At 34.6% G+C, this 17,504-nt stretch overlaps 1 protein-coding gene across 5 annotated transcripts in view; it reads right to left on the bottom strand.

Moving 5' to 3' along the window:
- Positions 1 to 1,294: 1,294 nt before the first annotated feature.
- The window catches only part of PHKB (phosphorylase kinase regulatory subunit beta), a 76,561-nt gene continuing 60,351 nt past the window's right edge, over positions 1,295 to 17,504 (bottom strand). For 4 of the 5 annotated variants that reach the window (XM_082770232.1, XM_082770236.1, XM_082770234.1 and 1 more), the window contains 8 exons: positions 15,201 to 15,258; positions 13,350 to 13,440; positions 12,068 to 12,270; positions 8,681 to 8,815; positions 6,650 to 6,779; positions 6,077 to 6,184; positions 4,683 to 4,823; positions 1,295 to 2,340 (listed from right to left, as the gene is read on the bottom strand). In XM_082770232.1, the coding sequence (XP_082626358.1) occupies positions 2,203 to 2,340; positions 4,683 to 4,823; positions 6,077 to 6,184; positions 6,650 to 6,779; positions 8,681 to 8,815; positions 12,068 to 12,270; positions 13,350 to 13,440; positions 15,201 to 15,258 (1,004 nt within the window). In that variant the 3' untranslated portion in view covers positions 1,295 to 2,202. Of the gene's footprint in view, positions 2,341 to 4,682; positions 4,824 to 6,076; positions 6,185 to 6,649; positions 6,780 to 8,680; positions 8,816 to 12,067; positions 12,271 to 13,349; positions 13,441 to 14,288; positions 14,380 to 15,200; positions 15,259 to 17,504 lie in introns of all 5 variants that reach the window. The other variant, XM_082770233.1, reaches the window with a different exon arrangement.

The following is a 17,504-nucleotide window of genomic DNA, read 5'->3' as shown; positions in this document are numbered from 1 at the left end:
TCATCCATATAAAATATTTTAACACAACATGGACATATGTTGTGTTAAGTAGTTTAACGCAACATAGACATATCAAAGGGAGAAACAGAAGGGGAGGGAAGGGAACAAAAAATAGGTTGCTAAACAACTTGTTTCCTATTTGTTTTCATAAATGAAGGAAAGAGCTTCTCAAACAGCACTATACTTGGTCAAAGGGTCTATAAGCTGCAGTGGGAAGAACATGCCAGGCCTGCTGAGGAAACCGCCTTTATCTTGTTAGGTAAGCTGCATCATTCTCCATTATTTTTTTGATTATGTACTATTAAGAAATATGGTCACCTAAAGAAAAATAGAAATGAAGATAATGAAAAGCATCTTCATAATGCAGAGCTGTGGCTGATTTCCACCTGACACGACTGTAGTCCTTTAGGTGACTGTGTGTTGTGTTCTGTATTTGTATTGCAAGAGATGCATCAGTTTTAGAGTATTCTTTAAAACACTAGGAAGACACATGCTTACTACCTATGTAATCACTGCTCCATAGCTAGTTATAGCTTTGCAAACAATATAAAAATTAACAAACAACCCCAGCAGGTAGATTTGCTGTACTTGGTAATTCTTAAGACAGTACTAAACTTTAAAAAAAAAAAAAAAAAAAAAAAAGTGAGGATATAGTGAATTGTTGTTTAAACTAGTAGCTTGTTTAGCTTGTTGCCAACTGATTCTGCTGTTTGTTACCTTCTTGCTGTAGATAAAGCAATTCTATAGCCCCTTACACAATATTAAACATACTAACACTCAATGTATCCAGAAATCACTAAACTGTGTTAGCCTTTATTCCCATGAACCACCCTCCACTGAATGGTTAAGTGCAAGGATGAGTGGTAGGACCACTATCCTGACTATTAACCCAAAATTAGCTTTTCTGACCTTCCTAATTCTCTGCATATTTCTTAATAGCTTACTGTCCTCCTTCAAAAGCAAATTCTGCTACCATTTTGGTTTAAGAAGGATTGATTCTGTGATTGCTAGGGAAGTTCTGCAAATCAGGGAAGTACTAACCACTGCCTTTCTCAGTACTTCTCTCATACTGAGCTTCACTCCATCACTTCTGACATTAGTTTTGCCCTCTGACTTGAATTGCCTGCCTTTAATATCAAAATGGCAACAATTTATTGACAGTTGAGTTGTAGTCTGTCTGTAAATTCCATTACTAAAATGTTTTAGGACCAGTTCTAAAGCTTTAGAAGTGGTTTTCACCCAGTAGCGCATTAAAAGGTTGCCACTAAACTCAGTGAGAGTCTGTGTATAACTCTAAAAGTATTTTTATTGAAAGTTCTCTTTTTAAAGCATTTTATTTTTATTACTTTTACCAAAATAAAGCATTTAGCATACAATGTTTTCACACATTTGGGAGACAAATAAATTTATCTTGAATTCTTTCATGCATTAATAGTTCATTTAATACAAAGCTTTTTCTTCAGTGATACTAATTTTAAATACAGTTTGCTTGCTTTTTTTTTTTTTTTATAAAAACTATTTATGTTGTTATCATGTGTTTCCCTTTATACAGATACTTAAACTGGGAAACTACAGTGATGTGTATTGCTAGAGCTTAAAAAAAGCCATTCTTTCACAATGAAACCTGTGTATCAAGTGGTAAATTAAAACCCAAACAACTAAATGCCTGCTGTTAATTGAACTGATTTTTTTTTTCTAAGAATAACAACTTCTTAATTATTTTACTTCTATTTTGTGTGAAAAAACAACAACAAAAAAAATCTAGGTTTTGCATTTCCACAATTTGGTATGCATTATTTAACTACAGTATTTTCTGAATTTAATTTAGAATTTACAATAAACTTGTTTGTAATTATAAATAAATAAGAGAGAAATACAGTGTAAGATTCTGTCCTTATACCTAAGATACCAGTTATGGTGAATGCATAAATTTAATATCAAAGGTACAATACCATTCTACTTAATTAAGATATCACAGGACTAACTTCATGTGCTTCCAGTATCATGCTGCATAGTTGAGAAAGGAAAATTAAGGTGCACTTCGTGTCTTTAATGGCACTTTTTTTTTTTTTTTTAGCAAAGGATGGTATACATATTTGTATTACTAGCCAGGGTTACTCTTCAAAACAGTATTTTAATACGTGCATGCAAAATACATAGAACCCTAAATAAAGCAGCAACTCCTATGCTGTATTTGAAGCTTTAGCTAACAGTACAAGGATCATCATTGCTTGATTTCACTTCCCCTTCCAGCAATAAGGTGATCACAGCCTTACTCAAGTAGCTGCATGTTCCCTTTTTTCCGACTGGGTGAGTGTTATAGAATGCAGTCATGTCATCCTGCAGGAAAGAGAAAAGATGTTTCTGTTAAGTGTTGATTATGTAAGGCAGACAAACTCAAGTGAACAGGAGAAACATCATGGATATGTTAGAAATGCAAATGTATTTTTCAAACGGTAAAGCTATAGTATAATTCTGCTCAATTTTCAGATATTTTCTACATGTACTATCTGAACATGTGGAAAACATTAATAAAGCATATTGTAGTATTTATATCCTTTCTGAATTTTCCAGTGCTACTTTCTTCGTATTGTTCAATTGTAATAGAACAATTGCTATCTTAAAACACGCAGATAAACGACTACTGTGTGGTAACTTACTGTGCTACCACAATATGATTGTGATCCAGGTCCATGAGTGCATGTGCAGAGATACTGACTAAAGAGTTATTTAAAAATAAAAATTGAAGAAGTAAACTAAACCACAGTTAGCATTTCGTTAATCAGATAAGATTAGCAAATAGGTTTTCTTCACTGAACACCTGTTTTGCTCAGTTAATGATGTTAAAACAGCTGCTTTTTCTCCAATTACATATTGGCTGTTATAATAAAGGTTCAACTCTTCAATTCAGGAAACTTTCCAATTATATTATTAAATCAAGGGTAGAAATTGTGTGATGAAACTATGAGACTTCTGTAGTTTTAGGGTGTGTTTGAAATTACTGGAGTAATCACTTTTAATACTAGTTACATGTTCAAAGGGGGAAAAAATCAAAATATTTGCAAACCAGTTGAATGGAAGAACACCTTTCAGACAAATTACGAGTTCTCCTAGCAGTATTTGTTACGAAAACCTGAGACAGAATATCATCAGATAGGCAACAGTTAACTTCCACTGGGCATATACTTTGGAAGAAGGACGCTAATGTTTCAGAAATTTTTCATGTATGTTGTTGTTGGAAATTCCAACTCTTTAAACATACTAATCACAACTCTAAATTGGGATTTCTCTTTAACAGACAAAAGGCATCATTCTAACTAGGTCTTGGTTTAGTAAAAAAAGAAAATTCATCACTTAAATGGAAGCTAGGGCAGCATCAGTACAAATCATTTTTTGCATAGGATTTTTCTTTCAGTTTACAGCCATAGGGATTTCCAGCCTGTCACTGTAATTGGTAGCATATAACAAGATAGCGTGCAGAGCTGGCACTTAATAGCCATTTGTGTGGATGATATGTCTGGTTTTGCTATGGCTGCAACCACAAAATCATTACCCTCACAAAATGATGAGGCCAAAAGAAACATAATTTAAAGAAAACTATGTCCTTTTAAAAACAAAGGTATTGTGCAAGGTGACGTGTTGCTAAGGCTATGTGGCTTTCTTTCAAGTCTCATTACACAAAAGTAGTTACAAGAAAGTGAACCTTAAAACTTCTGAAAAAATACTTGAGCACCACATTCTTCCTCATCTCTAAATAGCTAAACAACAGGCAGTGCTTTTGCATATAAGTGTTATGAACCAATAGGTTTTTCAGGGCTAGCACAGATTTCTCTGAATATATTGTGCACAATACAATGCCAGACCGAGCGAGCAAGAACATCCTCAGTAGCAGAGGGATTTGTCCTACTGCTTGACTCATTTCTTTCTTCAACCAGTCAAGTGAACCTGGCTTTACTACAGAATTACTGAGCTCTGAGGCACCAAAACTTGTAGTGAGACTGCTTACAGCCCTTTAAAGCATAAAACCTGAAATCCTAGTGAAGTAAATCTTAAAAACTACTTGATGATCAAGTTTTGTTTATTTGGTTTTTAAGCCTTAAAGATTAAAAGCTTGCTAGCTTGTGAATGCAACCATAGTGGAAAAATCAGTAGCTAACAGTTTTGGCTTTAAAATTCTTACATTAATATTGTCAATGAGTTCTTTGGTTAATAAATTTTTCTTAGTATCTTAGTAACTAAGATCCTAAATTCATACTTGCTGAGCATTAGGTTTTGCTTCCTTACAAATTTCTGGTATTCTAAACTAGAAAACTATTCTAGTTTTGCACTGCAATTACCTCTTTACTGTTTTAGTGAACATCCTAAGCATTTCAGCTTTATCCGTTTCAGAGCTGGCTAACACTGTGAGTGTCCTTACTCTATTGCTTTGAATTCACAATTACAAATGAAACAAATAAACAAAGTAAGTGCATGTTTTACCTCTGCTTTTAGGCTTTTGGCAGACTTATGCAGCATCTGGGTATATTCATTTGTATTTGTGTTCTATTCTGAACTCCTTATCAATTTGCTTTTTGTTTTTTCTCTGCACAATATTAAAAATAAAGCAAACTTCAACAAGAACAGTAGATGCTATAAGACACTTACTGTCTTATAAAAGTCTTAAAAACAAGTAGTTTACTCACTTGTTTCTCATCTTCCTTTGACCTGTTGTGATCTTTCTGAAAGTCACGAAATGCTTCTTGCACCACTTTGTCCAAGTCCACTTTGTCCTGGAACTCTAACTCTGGATTTCTCTCCAAAATAACAGATATGACCATCAACAACTAGAAGGCAGAAGAAGAAGATGGTAAGACTTCAATTTGTTAAAATTCAGGTTATACAAAAAGCATTGTAAATAACTGCATATGCTTGTTTCAAGCAGGAAGCAATTTAATAGTGGCACAGGTAAGTGTGTAGATAAAAGAACTGTGACTTTTATCAAAGAGTCACTGAAAAAAAGCTGACCTTCATGAAAAGTTAGAATTTCTGGTGACTACCTAGTTAAGGACACTGCAGAAAAGATTGACATTAACATCTCACGTTGGGAGTCAAGTTATTTTCCAGCTTATTCAGTTAAGTGAGAGGCTGCACAAACAATGGTGCTCAGGCAATGGAGAGAGTGAAAAGCAGCAGTGAACCTCAGCTATTGATGTTTTGATGTATACACATGGGATAATTGCACTATGGCAAAGTTCATAAACAGCAAAGCCAAGAGACACAAAAAATGTTGGTTCAAGAAAATGTACAGTTCTTATATCTAAAAGATTTAAAATAGGAAGACAAGTATCATGAGTGACCTATAGAAGTAGGCAGTAGAATCTATATTGGTCATCTTTGTTTTTGATAACTTTGTTTTCTTTTAGCAAAAATTGGAGATGTTCCAGCAAGCAGCATGACCATTAGCTGTTAGCCAGAATTGAGATGGATTTGAATTAATTTTACTGTGGGAAAAAAACTCGCAGGCATCAGAGACACATGCTTGGGAACTAACAATGAACACTGCTGACAGCACAGATGTCAGTTACCAAAGGTACATATGCTCTTGATCTGTTCTAGAAGTATCCATTATTAGCTGCACTGGTGCGGGAAGGAGTTTAAAGAAGTCTCTTGCTTTAAAACCCTAGGAAACTGAAAGTTGAGTCAGTAACACAAAGCAGCTTGCTAGAAAGCTACAGCAAAATGGGAAAGAAGAAGCTATTGCAGGGCAAACTGATGTTTTAGAGCACATTTTTCCCTAGACTTGGAAAATCACTAAGAAAAGGCACAGGCTAAGGACTTAATATAACAATTAGTCTTCGTAAGTATATTGGCACTCTCATTAGTATTTACTTATTTGCTAAAGAAGGAAAACAGTGAAAATTTAATATATTCTGAGCATGCTAACAGTAATCAGTTTAATCACACAAAATGCTTGGAGAAAGCACTGAAGCAATTGTTTGTATTTAAAATTATATTTCTACAAATTTTATTTATTTATTTATTTTAAGCAGAAACACACATGCACATTATGAAATTCCTTCCACTGTAGGCCACATACCTCTACAATAATTTGCCTGTATTCTGGCTGGTCAATATTTTGCAGCATATCTTCAACTAGGAGGGAAAAATTCATTTCGTACATCGTCATATCCGATAAAGTTGGTTGCTGAAAAATGAATAATAATTTTACAGAGAAAAGATTGTTTGCATTAAGTCACTCCCCACCCCAATACAGCCTGTGTGCTTGCTAAATAAATAATACACAGCTAAAAAAATATGACCACTGCAGCATCAAATACGAAGCAGATTTCAGAGCCTGTGACAGCACAGCTTTGGACTCCATGACTTGGAAAGGGCGTCTTAGTCTTATAATCCTACAAAAATGTTATAACAGAAGTAAATTACTTCCATTCTATCCTATTTGCACTTTACTCAGAACGAAAAAGTAAGTATGATTTAAAATATATATATATATATATATTTAAAATTTAAAATTTATATATATATATCAGAAAAGGAACAAATTATCCTGAAGTATATATTATGGCGTACAATAAATATTACAATTAATGGTGAATGGTATTATTGTTAATGTAGAGCAGAAATAATTGAGCACCTGTGCATGTTTTACCTGTGGTAAAAATTTCCCTGCTACTATTAAACCATTAGGAGTTCTCTCCAAGATCTGCCACACCCTGTCATAGAATCCAGCAGGAGTTCGATTCAGAGAACCGTCTATTTGTCGTCTGTTAAGCCAGCCTCTGTGGACAAATGAAATTGATAGTTGGAAACAAAAAGCTGTTTCAGATTCTGAACCAAGTCACATGTTCCGTGGTATAAGCCAGTAAGGTAAGCAGTGATAGCAAACACCTATTAATGATGCATACACAGTACATGTTGTGCCTGGGATGTTAGGCTCTGAAGAGAATAAAATCACGATGCTCAGAAAGTAGTGGTTAGAATGTCATTCTTATGTGTGTGTTTGTGCTTTATGTACCTGGAGGGAAAAAAAAAAGCCACACACACAAAGAAACTGTGAAGTCTATCCATTGCAGTACAGTAAAGGTAATAGACTGAACTCATCATGACTGTCAATTAAGTCGCAGAAGACCAAAACATGCATAAAACAGAAGCCACTGTGTATTTAGCAACAAAATTTGTTTGGTTCCCATGACAGGCAAATTTATAAGCTCAGAAAAAAAAAATCCATTTTATTAACTATCATAGTAAGACTTGTTTCCTCATACCATATAGGCAAAACAAGTGATTATATAAATATAGCTCAAAGAAATTCCACATCCATAAAATATAAAATGTGGTAGGTAGTGGATTAGAAAAAGCTATCATCCTACTTCAAATACCAGGTTAGAAAAATGCATTTCAGCACAATTGCTAAAGGTAGATTAGCATGGGACAAAAACGTCTGATAGATCAGCAACAGAATTCTAAGAACTGGCAGCCATCGATATGATTCGTATTGGTGGTTTCAAAGTACAGGATTAGTCTTGAGTAGCAGTACTGCACATACTTAACAGAAAAGTTTTCCCAAACGTTGTTGTCCACTGTTAGTTTGCAAATTTTTAGTAGAGGAACTGTTTTCATAAGGTAAGAGTACTGACAACTCCCCTTTGAAGCAGAGCTCTGATTACAAGTAAATTAACACTTTTGTTAAGGTTTTGAGAGAAATAACATCAACATCAACACGAGACAGCAACTAAAAAGCTGGTATTAATAACTGCAACAGAGACACTGAAAAGCATGTGAGAAAATACAGAATATATAGTATAGTGGCCTATAGAGAGATTCCACATCATACAAATTAAATAAAAGGGAACAGAGACCACATTAAGGAGTTTGTTTCTCAAGCGTTAAAAGACTACAGATCTAAAAAATAGAATGGATTTAAAAAATAGAGTGGATTTTGAATTGGGCAGGAACAAAATAGTATGATGTGAGCAAAAGTTGTAGTTGCCATCATCTAGTCAGTGAAGGACTAGAAAAATTATCAGCAGTATTATGTGCCAAAGTTTAATCTAATTTAACTAGAAGTAAAACCTATGGGAGGACTTTTAACTTCAGTCTTTTCAATATAGGTAAGTGGAAATATTGTAATTTTAACTTTTTTTTCTTGCATGCCTGCATCACAATGAATGCTCTTTCTGGCAACTTATAATCCTTTCTCCAAACTGTAACTAGTTTCAGGCAGCAAAGCTCTCTCTTCAGTATTCTAGAGAAAATCCATTCCCAATTCATATAAGCTAGAAAAAAAATGCCCTGAGCAGCAGACAAACTTAATTTTGTCTTCCTTAAGATGAGTTACTTAAGTAGGCAGTATTGACTAGTTCTGACTCCTTTCCCTACATTGAGGAATATAATGCTTCACAGTATTGCCAAATCATATAGATTATTACTGTAAGTTAAGGCTTTCACAAGGATAAGGGTGAAAAATTAAGCTGCACTACAAAAGAAACAACTGTAAAACTTGGATACAGATGAAAGAATGAAAAAGTGCACCTTTTCTACCTCTCCTTAAGTAAGTGTTACTACTGATTGCAGATACCTGCTGATTTAAGATGTATACAAAGTATTTCAGAAATGCAAATTACTTGAACAGTCTATTAGGAATGAGGACAGGTGACACGAACTCCACGCATCTCATTACCTCCCCTGCTGCTGTGGTTGAAGAATATCCAGCAAAAGCTGCTTCACTTCACTAGGGGACATCTGGTACAGGTCCTTGGCTGGCATATCTCCGGCACGGAATTTCAATTCATACTTCATAGCATGGATAATCCATCTGCAGTAAAGGGAGGAAAACATTCATTAATTAAATACAACATTTGCAAAGATAAAAATTTAGTCCAGTAAAATACCTCAAGAAAATTCCACGTCATCCTGTTTGTATTCTTTTGCTGTCAGGACATGGTTATAGCATCAAATACTCTACTGTTCTTACTGTTTTGTGGCATTTGCTCAGATTTTGCGTTTGTTTGCCTTATGACTTTCAGTTTATATCATATTGCATAGTTTTTAAGAAATAGGTTGTGAAGCATACTTTTCACAGGGAAGATATATTCACTACATATCTTCCTACATTCCACGTTCATTAAAACAAAATTTACCTGATTTCTGATGTTACAATTCCTACTCAAAATTATGGTCTTGACAGTATGTGCATTTTGCTGATGAGCTTAGGAAAGAAAATTAAATTGTTTTACATTGAAAAAAACTTCAAGGCTTATTATAATAGTTTTAGCCTTTGAAGCCCCTTTTTGCAGTCTATCACAGTTCTTTTGCTACTCCTTTTTGAAAATAAATTGATTAAATAAAACCTTAGAAACTGATGATTTTTCAACCTTAGGGACTTGAGAATCAGGACTTTGCAAGTTATTGATGGAAAATGCTGGTTTTTCTTCTGCACGTAATATAAAACAATGCTGCAGCTTCAAATGTAATATTAAAGATGAAATAATACATATGAAGCAGAGTAACTGAACATCCACATTGTTTTAGTTCAAGTAGCTATTTCTGTCAAAAGGGTAAAGAAACTTCACTAGTTTTTGTTCACATGGCCTACCATACAACACACAATCAAGTCTGGGATATGTCAAAAGAGCTGTTTTACTCTGTTTATCAGAGAGAAAAGTGAAGTATTGCTAAAATATTTACCTTGTCAGCAATATAGCCACATTCTGAAGGTATGTTATTACTTGACCTACAAAGACTTTTTGTTTCCCTAAGTCAAGTCACAGACTTTTGTACTGAAGGATTTTTTTAATATAACTGCATAGAATTTTGTCAGGCCAACCAATTCCATGTTGTTTTACATTTGAGGTTTCTAGGATCATTCACTGAAGGTACAAGATGTGAGGAGAGTATGAGGCAACATGGGCATGCTACATTGTCCAGAACACACTGCTTTTACTTAGTTTACTGTGTGAATAGCATTTGTCTCTTGTTACTAAGATTAACAAACAGAACTGACTGGAATTGTTGTGTTTTTCTCAAATACATCTTTATGCAAGTCATTCGGTAGTCTTTTCTGTTTACACTGGGCTATGTGACATCGCAAAGTGAGGAGTGGACCTCCTACCAAACTTCACAGATAAGGGGTGGGTAGAAGTTGGTTGATTGGAGGTTTTTACAGTAATAGGACTGTCAAGAACTTGATCTATTTCAACACGAAACCCTGAAAACAAATCAATAACAAGACACTAAATCAAATCATTATCAAACTGGAACACTCGTTCTGTGAGAAGGTTAATAATTCTGCTCACTGGAGTGGGTGATAACACTAGAATAAAAGGAAATTGAATCTCTAGAATTAAGCTTGGAAGAAAGAAAACAAAAAACTGCAAAAAGGGATTAGTTGCAGAGAATGAGGAAGAGGAAGAGGAGGAATAACATGGACCTATAGAGGCTACAGAAAGTGTATTTAAGTGAAAGATGTACTTGCAGTTAGATGTAACACAGGTGATTTGATTGAGAAGGTTTTGGTTTTATAATGACTGGGGAGTACTTCTAATGTAGTAATAGGAATCTTACATGGTAGAAAAAAGACTGCTGGTATCTACCTCCAGTGCTGAAATGTCAAGTGTTCCGTATTTTTTGATAGGGAAAACATAAGTTCTAAGCTTAAAGGCTATTCACTAATTCTGTAAAGTTCAGTCAGTAGCACCTGTCCTCTTCATAGAGGTTACTTAGCCAAATGCATTTGTCTGTTCCTAACTGTGAAAAAATAGATAGCACTGTAGATAGCAATGTAAATGCAGATACCATGGAATATGATAGCACTGAAGCATGAACTATTTGCAGTCATATTATCAAAGAACTAAGAAGAACAATCAATTTGGTAAATGATGTTTCAGGCTTGAATCATGTTTGTGGTTCCTAAACTATATATAGCTTAACCTTGATAAGCAGTCAAGAAGCATTGTGCATGTCTGTAATAAGGATAGTAATTTTTCATTTTCAAGAATAAAAGACTTTTAGCATCACATTATAGGATCAATCAGGTTTTTCTTTACCATGGCAGATGCATGTTTGTGTAGAGATCTGCTCTTGAACTATGTCTTCATTATGCCAGGTGTTGGATACTCAGATTCACTACCTAGGTGCCTTACAATATTCTAGGGATGTCTGAAATGCTACACGCATTTGAACTACAGAAAGCTTTTGTTACCTGAAGTTCCCATTACAGAGAACGCTGTAGAAGAACAAGCTATCTTTTTATGCAGCTTATTGTGCTGAAGCTCTGAAAAGAAATAGTTTAAGTATCTTGAAACACCATCTCCAAGGGATTTGTTGCTCATGGTTACTGGACTTTTAAGACTGAATTAGACAAAATTGTATTTCAAGCTCATTATATTAAAACTATATTAAAAGCTCAGCACTTACTGGAAACTACAGAATGCAACTACAAGCACATCTTGTCTTGGAGGATTTTTTCATTTCAGAAGGGAATCAAATTCATGCTGTATCTTTCCTAGATTGTTCCATTTATAAAGTCTCCCCCCTTTTACCCATTCGCCCCAAACCTACATACACAAGTATCTGCTTGAGTGAGCAAAAAGTGTTGAAAAGCTTTACTGCCACTGACTGCTAGGTGATCCAGGTAGAACATTGTGCCTGTTGACTACTGGCAGGACAGGGTGACCTGGAGGTTGCGTGCTTACTACTAACCATTTGTTGTACAAAATGCATCTGTAAAATCCCACTACAGTGTTTTTGGTTTTGAAGCCCTAACCTGATAAAAATCAAGCATTTAGAAACCCTACAGTTCACCACATTAACGGAAAGCTTCAAGTAAGATATTATAGGGACCACCATTCCTCCACTTTATACTGTTGACTGGCAAATATAAGGCCTGTTATGTACCCACTTTTGGCATGATAATTTAAAGCAGGCTTCCTAGAAATGTAAAATTGAAGCATACCCATTTTGCTGCATCATATTATATATAACCTTTTTTTGCAATGTAACAATCTCTGTTGAAGCGTATATATTCCCCTGCAATTCTAGTAGTAAGCAAAACAGATAGTTTACTGACCCAATTCGTATCTTCAGCATGCCACTGAAAAGTTCAGGTGAATTTGATATGATCCAACCAATATGGATGACGAGTTCCTGCTGAACCACAGCTTCTCTTTCATCTTGTAGATGACATTTTTCATAGATGATGTTCTTAATGACTCCTGGGGATAAGGGATTAGAAATGACTTCTTCCTCTTGGCCAAAAGCTCCAAGTGTCACCTGCAGTATATTGAAGACAATTCAGAGGATTTAGACAGGAATAAAAACACCATAGAAGGAATTCATAAACTAAACTTCATGAGCTCTGCTTTTCATGCACAAGTTTCACAACACAAAAATAATTGGATGTCAGTTCTTGACAGTTGCTAACAGTGTTAGGCAGATGCTATTAAAATAACAAAATTCAGTGAAGACCACAGTAAAAATGGAGATTTTTTTTCCCATATGGAAACAGAAATGCAAGAATGTTGCTTTGGGTTCAACATTGGGTGTATAATCAAGCCTGGACAGCAGGTTTAGATGTTGTTTCATTTCTGGCATTGAGCTTTGGAGCTTACTTAAAAATAGGAATTTGCTTCATTCTGAATTTTGTTTTCTTATTTCTAATAGCATCCCAGAAGTTACAGCCTTCATTTTAAGAAATTATATTATAATGCTGGTACTGGATTGTTCAACCACAAAAAATTAAATAAAGATTAATAAATAAAACTTTAATTTGCTTTTAATCTAGTGTCAATGAAACACAATAACACTATTTTTTCTCCTATAATAAAGATATTTATTATAAAGGGATTGACAAATGCAAGTTTGGTTATAAACAGCTGAAAATCATGCTACATGCAGATGCACCTTCCTCTATGCCTGCACAGTGCTAGAGGCACACACACAGACCTCAGTCTGGAGTATAATAGGGACATAGTAAAATTGCATATACATATATATTTTATTCTAAAAATACATAATATTCAATTACTACTACTTGGAAATAGTTCTGCATAAATTTAATTAATACTACTGTACTGGGAGAAAAATTTAAAAGTCCTCCATAGGAAGGGAAGAAACGATGATTAAAGTCTGCTTGGAGCAGAAAACTAAAATCTATAAAAATTTATTAGCCTATAGTATATCCAAATATTAAATATATTTTGATTTTCTCTAGCTTTTTCTTCTTCAGAAAGGATATTTTAAACTATTGGGTACTTTTAAAATAAGCATCTGCAGCCTTCAAAATGAAAAAAGGCCGTTTATTTATTTTCTGTTATCACTCCTTAATACATTTCTGAAAATTGAAGACTTACCTGCTTGCCCTGAACTAAAACATTAGTAATAGATGGTGCAAGGCTGTCCACTAGTTTACCTAAAAGACTTGCTGCGAAGCGCACAACAGACCTGAGGGTAGAAAACAGAGCAATCCCACTACATATCAAAAGCTAGTTTAATGAATTCATATATAATTTTGAAGTATGCCACAGCATTCATAGCTCCCCAAATTAACTGAATACATACAATATTTATAATGTGGAATTCAGATCAGATTTTTATATTCTCTTGTCTAGATTTTCATTTTTTAGTCTAGATATAGGTTAATGGATCAAAAATAAATTAGTTAGAACTCATTAAACTACAGATGCCATAAAAAGCCTGTTCTTTTCTCCGCATCATCTTGAAAAGCATGAAATGCCAACTTCTCTTTTGTGACATTTTCTTCATTGTGCAAGATAAGCAAACAAAAATAAGGTAACTTTTTAGGCCACGTCACAAAGATGTTGCAAGAGAAAGTACAACATGTAACATGAAGGCTTTGATTTCTTTTCCAGTGAGGTAATGTTTTACACGTACTGCACGGAAAAAAAAGACTTGTGTAAACTGCTTGGTTTCAGATGGGCTGTGTGTAAAAAAACAATTTTATATATCAACAAGACGTTTAAAGATATAAATATCTTTAATTACAATTTTTCCTGATAAAATGCAAACTTAGTAGACCTGTATTCAAGCTTTTCTAGCACAGGCTTTGAGGTTGCTAAGAATCATTCATTACCAGAGATAATGAAAGAGTTGTAATATCCTATAGTGTTAGTATAAAATTCAAACAGTCGATGTTGATTCCTGTGAATATTGCTACGCACTTTTTAAGATCAAGAGCAAAGCATCTCAAAAATGCATTAGCTGATACCATCAAAATGCAAAAAAGCCAAAAAGTCTCATGGAGTTCCATTTCAGACCTCTGGGCACTTTACCTGTTTCCCATGTACCAGTAAAGTAGTAATATGTGGGGCTATAGAAGAAGAAAATTTCTGTGCAAATGCAGCACTGTAGCGCAACACCAACCTATATGTATGTCACATGGCAATCATGGAAGAGAAATGAAAAACAGTTTACATATTTTGTTCCTAAAATACTTTTGGTTATTATTCCTTAAAAAAACACAGTCAGGGTATTTTGGTTCTACCTTACTATCGGCAAAGGCCCATTTCACTACATGAACTAACTAAAATGAAAAATGGTTTTTAAATTTATAGTCTCTTCTGTTATGAATAGTTACAGAGTGAGAGAACAGAATTCAGGACAGGCTCAACTCACTTCTTTGATAATAAGAAATGACATTTCTACTGAGCTTCAAGGCAAAGTAATTAATTAACAACATGTAAATACTAGCCTAGTTTCTGAAACCTTCTGAAGTTATTGTGACAAAGTCAGGCTCAAAGTAAATTACTTCAGGGGAAGTAAGCAAACTGCGTAAGTGTATCAACTTAACTGATTTGTATTTGATCACCAGACTTGCTACAGAAAGCTAATAGAATTATTTTACCATACCATGGAAGAAATAAGAATATTAGTATTCTTATTTTTTCCTCATTATTTGAGCTTAACTAGAACTGTACATCTCCAATAATTCTCATAACAAAAACAGCTTGCTATTCTGCATTTCAAAAAACAATGCCAAGGAAATAATTCTCATTTTTGTTTAAGCATTACAGACAAGATCTTCAGCTGCAATGAAACAATACAGTATTGTCAGTAAAACTGTCCTTTCTTCCCCTTCTCTAAGCATGTAAGGGGAACCAGCTTTACTTTCTGTAAACACACTAGGAAAAAAAAAAAAAGAAAGGTGTAAACCAAAAGGAACATAATGACATCTGTATACAAACCAGAGTTTTTTGCTGCCAGCTCGTCTATAGATTCTTTCAATATGTTCACGAACAGTACCTAAACACATTTTTTAAAATAAAAAATAAATCAAAAAAACAAAATCAAACAAAAAAAATCCACATTAAAGAGATGCATACTTTTTCTTTTAATATAAATAAGGCAATTTTGATTAGACCAGATAATTCTGAATCAGCTCTAGCAAAGCACTTAGGTATTGTGCTTAACATATAAGACTTAGATACAATTAAGTCCCCTATCATTCAACTGTATGCTGTTACACAAGAAGCCAAACCAAACTTCAGCTGGACTTTCTGCTCCTGTTATGACATAGCTCATTGTTGGGATAAATTGGGAAAATCAATTTATGCAATGATTTGGCCTAGAAGGTACATCTCCATGGTAAGGTACATCCTCATCAAACTGCAGATTATGTTTTGGTTATGGGATGAAGCACTTTCTCGTGCTAAAGCAGCATCAGTCATGTCTTGTGTTTGACAGTGTAGTTCAGTCGAGTGATGCTATGTTTGGACAAAGGTTGTCATTGTGATATCCAAGAGATGATTTGTTTTCAACTTTGTATACGAACAATAGATCACCTGATTAATCATCCGAGACTTGAGGCTTTCCTTTTACAGGAAGCTGGGAGAGTATGAAAGAGAGGGGTTTGCACTGCTTTGTGGCTCTTCCCTGAATTACCAAAACAAAGTGACCACAAAGATACCAAAGGTACAGTGTGATCTAGCTTTGGTATTCGGGTACATTAGAGCACTACTCTAGTGAAGCTAATTATTACTTTTGCAAAGTACTGGGAATATTTGACACATACACACGACATAATTATTACTGCTACTTTCCCTCTCTAAGCTGATTTTCTGTCTGCCAAAAACAAAGAGAACATTTTGTTAAGTGCTATATATTAGACTAGCATGAAGCTGTACAAAAATGACTTAAAAAAGATGGCAGAAAATGAGAAGAGCACTGCTTCAAAGTCAAAGCAGACAGTCCAGCATTTGGAAAAGACAAAGTACAGGGGGATATTACATTAATAAGAAGAGAGAGCATTCTTGTGTCAGTCCACAGTTGATCATACTGCATCAGCTTGGTGTAATGGTATCTCTCCAGTTGTACAGGGATCAAGTGGGAACCATTATGTTGAAAGTAAATATGGTGACAAATATATTATTTAAGCTTCAGTTAGCTTCTAAATTTTAAATTCTCAGATAGAATGTCAGTGTTTCTGATGCCAGACACTGGTAAACGGTAAATTCATCTGTAGCAACAACAGTGGAAGTTGACTCAAAATCATAGCTAGTGCCTGTCAGCTGGAACACACAAGGTTCTTCAGCTTTTAATTTCAGATTTATTTTTTATTGATTGTGTGATTATTTAATGTCAATTTCAGTAATCTCTAACTGTAAGAGGACAGGAACTTTTAGTCAGTGACTCTGACTGCTTAAAACAAGGTGCATATTAATGAGGTTATCACCATCTACTGTTTCATACTGGATTGCACAAGATATCTATACAAGTTAGGTCTGAACAGTCAGAGGCACAACAACACTTCTTTGACCTAAACGGTGTCAGTGGTCAAACGCGGTTATGTTGGTTGCTTACACAGTAAGTCTGCCTCAAGTTGTTCCCAGTGCGCGGAAGGACATGACCTACTAAGAACCAAAGAAAGCTACTGAGGCTCTTGAAGTCCAACGACAGTACAGGCAGTGGTGGTGAAAAGCCTGCTGCATGTGCTCAGACCATGACTTCGGATTGACACTGTATTTCAACAATACACTGTGCATCAAACAATGATTTTTACTCCACTTTACATTGTTTTCTATGACATTCTTAGTACAGCAGTACTGACATAATGTGTATTTATATCAAAACGACAATTCTTCATCACAAGAAACAGCTGTCCTCTATCAAAATTATGAAGCAGGGATCTATAACATGAAGTGCTAAGTTACACTGCTTGAGGAATAACTAAATGAGTATTATTGAATCTTAATGTTCCTCTTTTTCCAAGAAGTACTCATACATAGTATGAGGTAGCTAACAAAATCTGTGGGGAAAAAAACAAAGCAAAACAATCTTGCAGCACAAGCTGCAAGTCCAAGTAGCCTGTTCTGGATTATTTTACATGAGTTTAAATCTTGTGTTGTAACCCAAAGCCGTAATATAAAATTCAAGTAGAATAAACTTTACAGATATATTGAAATAACAACTGATTACCTAAGATTAAAATGAAAAATTCAATATAGTTTCACACATTTCAGACTAAATGTTACAAATGCGCAAATTTGTCT

This window comes from Aythya marila, assembly GCF_965140915.1.
Source record: "Aythya marila genome assembly, chromosome: 12".
NCBI lineage: Eukaryota > Metazoa > Chordata > Aves > Anseriformes > Anatidae > Aythya > Aythya marila.
This window is presented reverse-complemented; position numbering and strand designations above follow the sequence as displayed.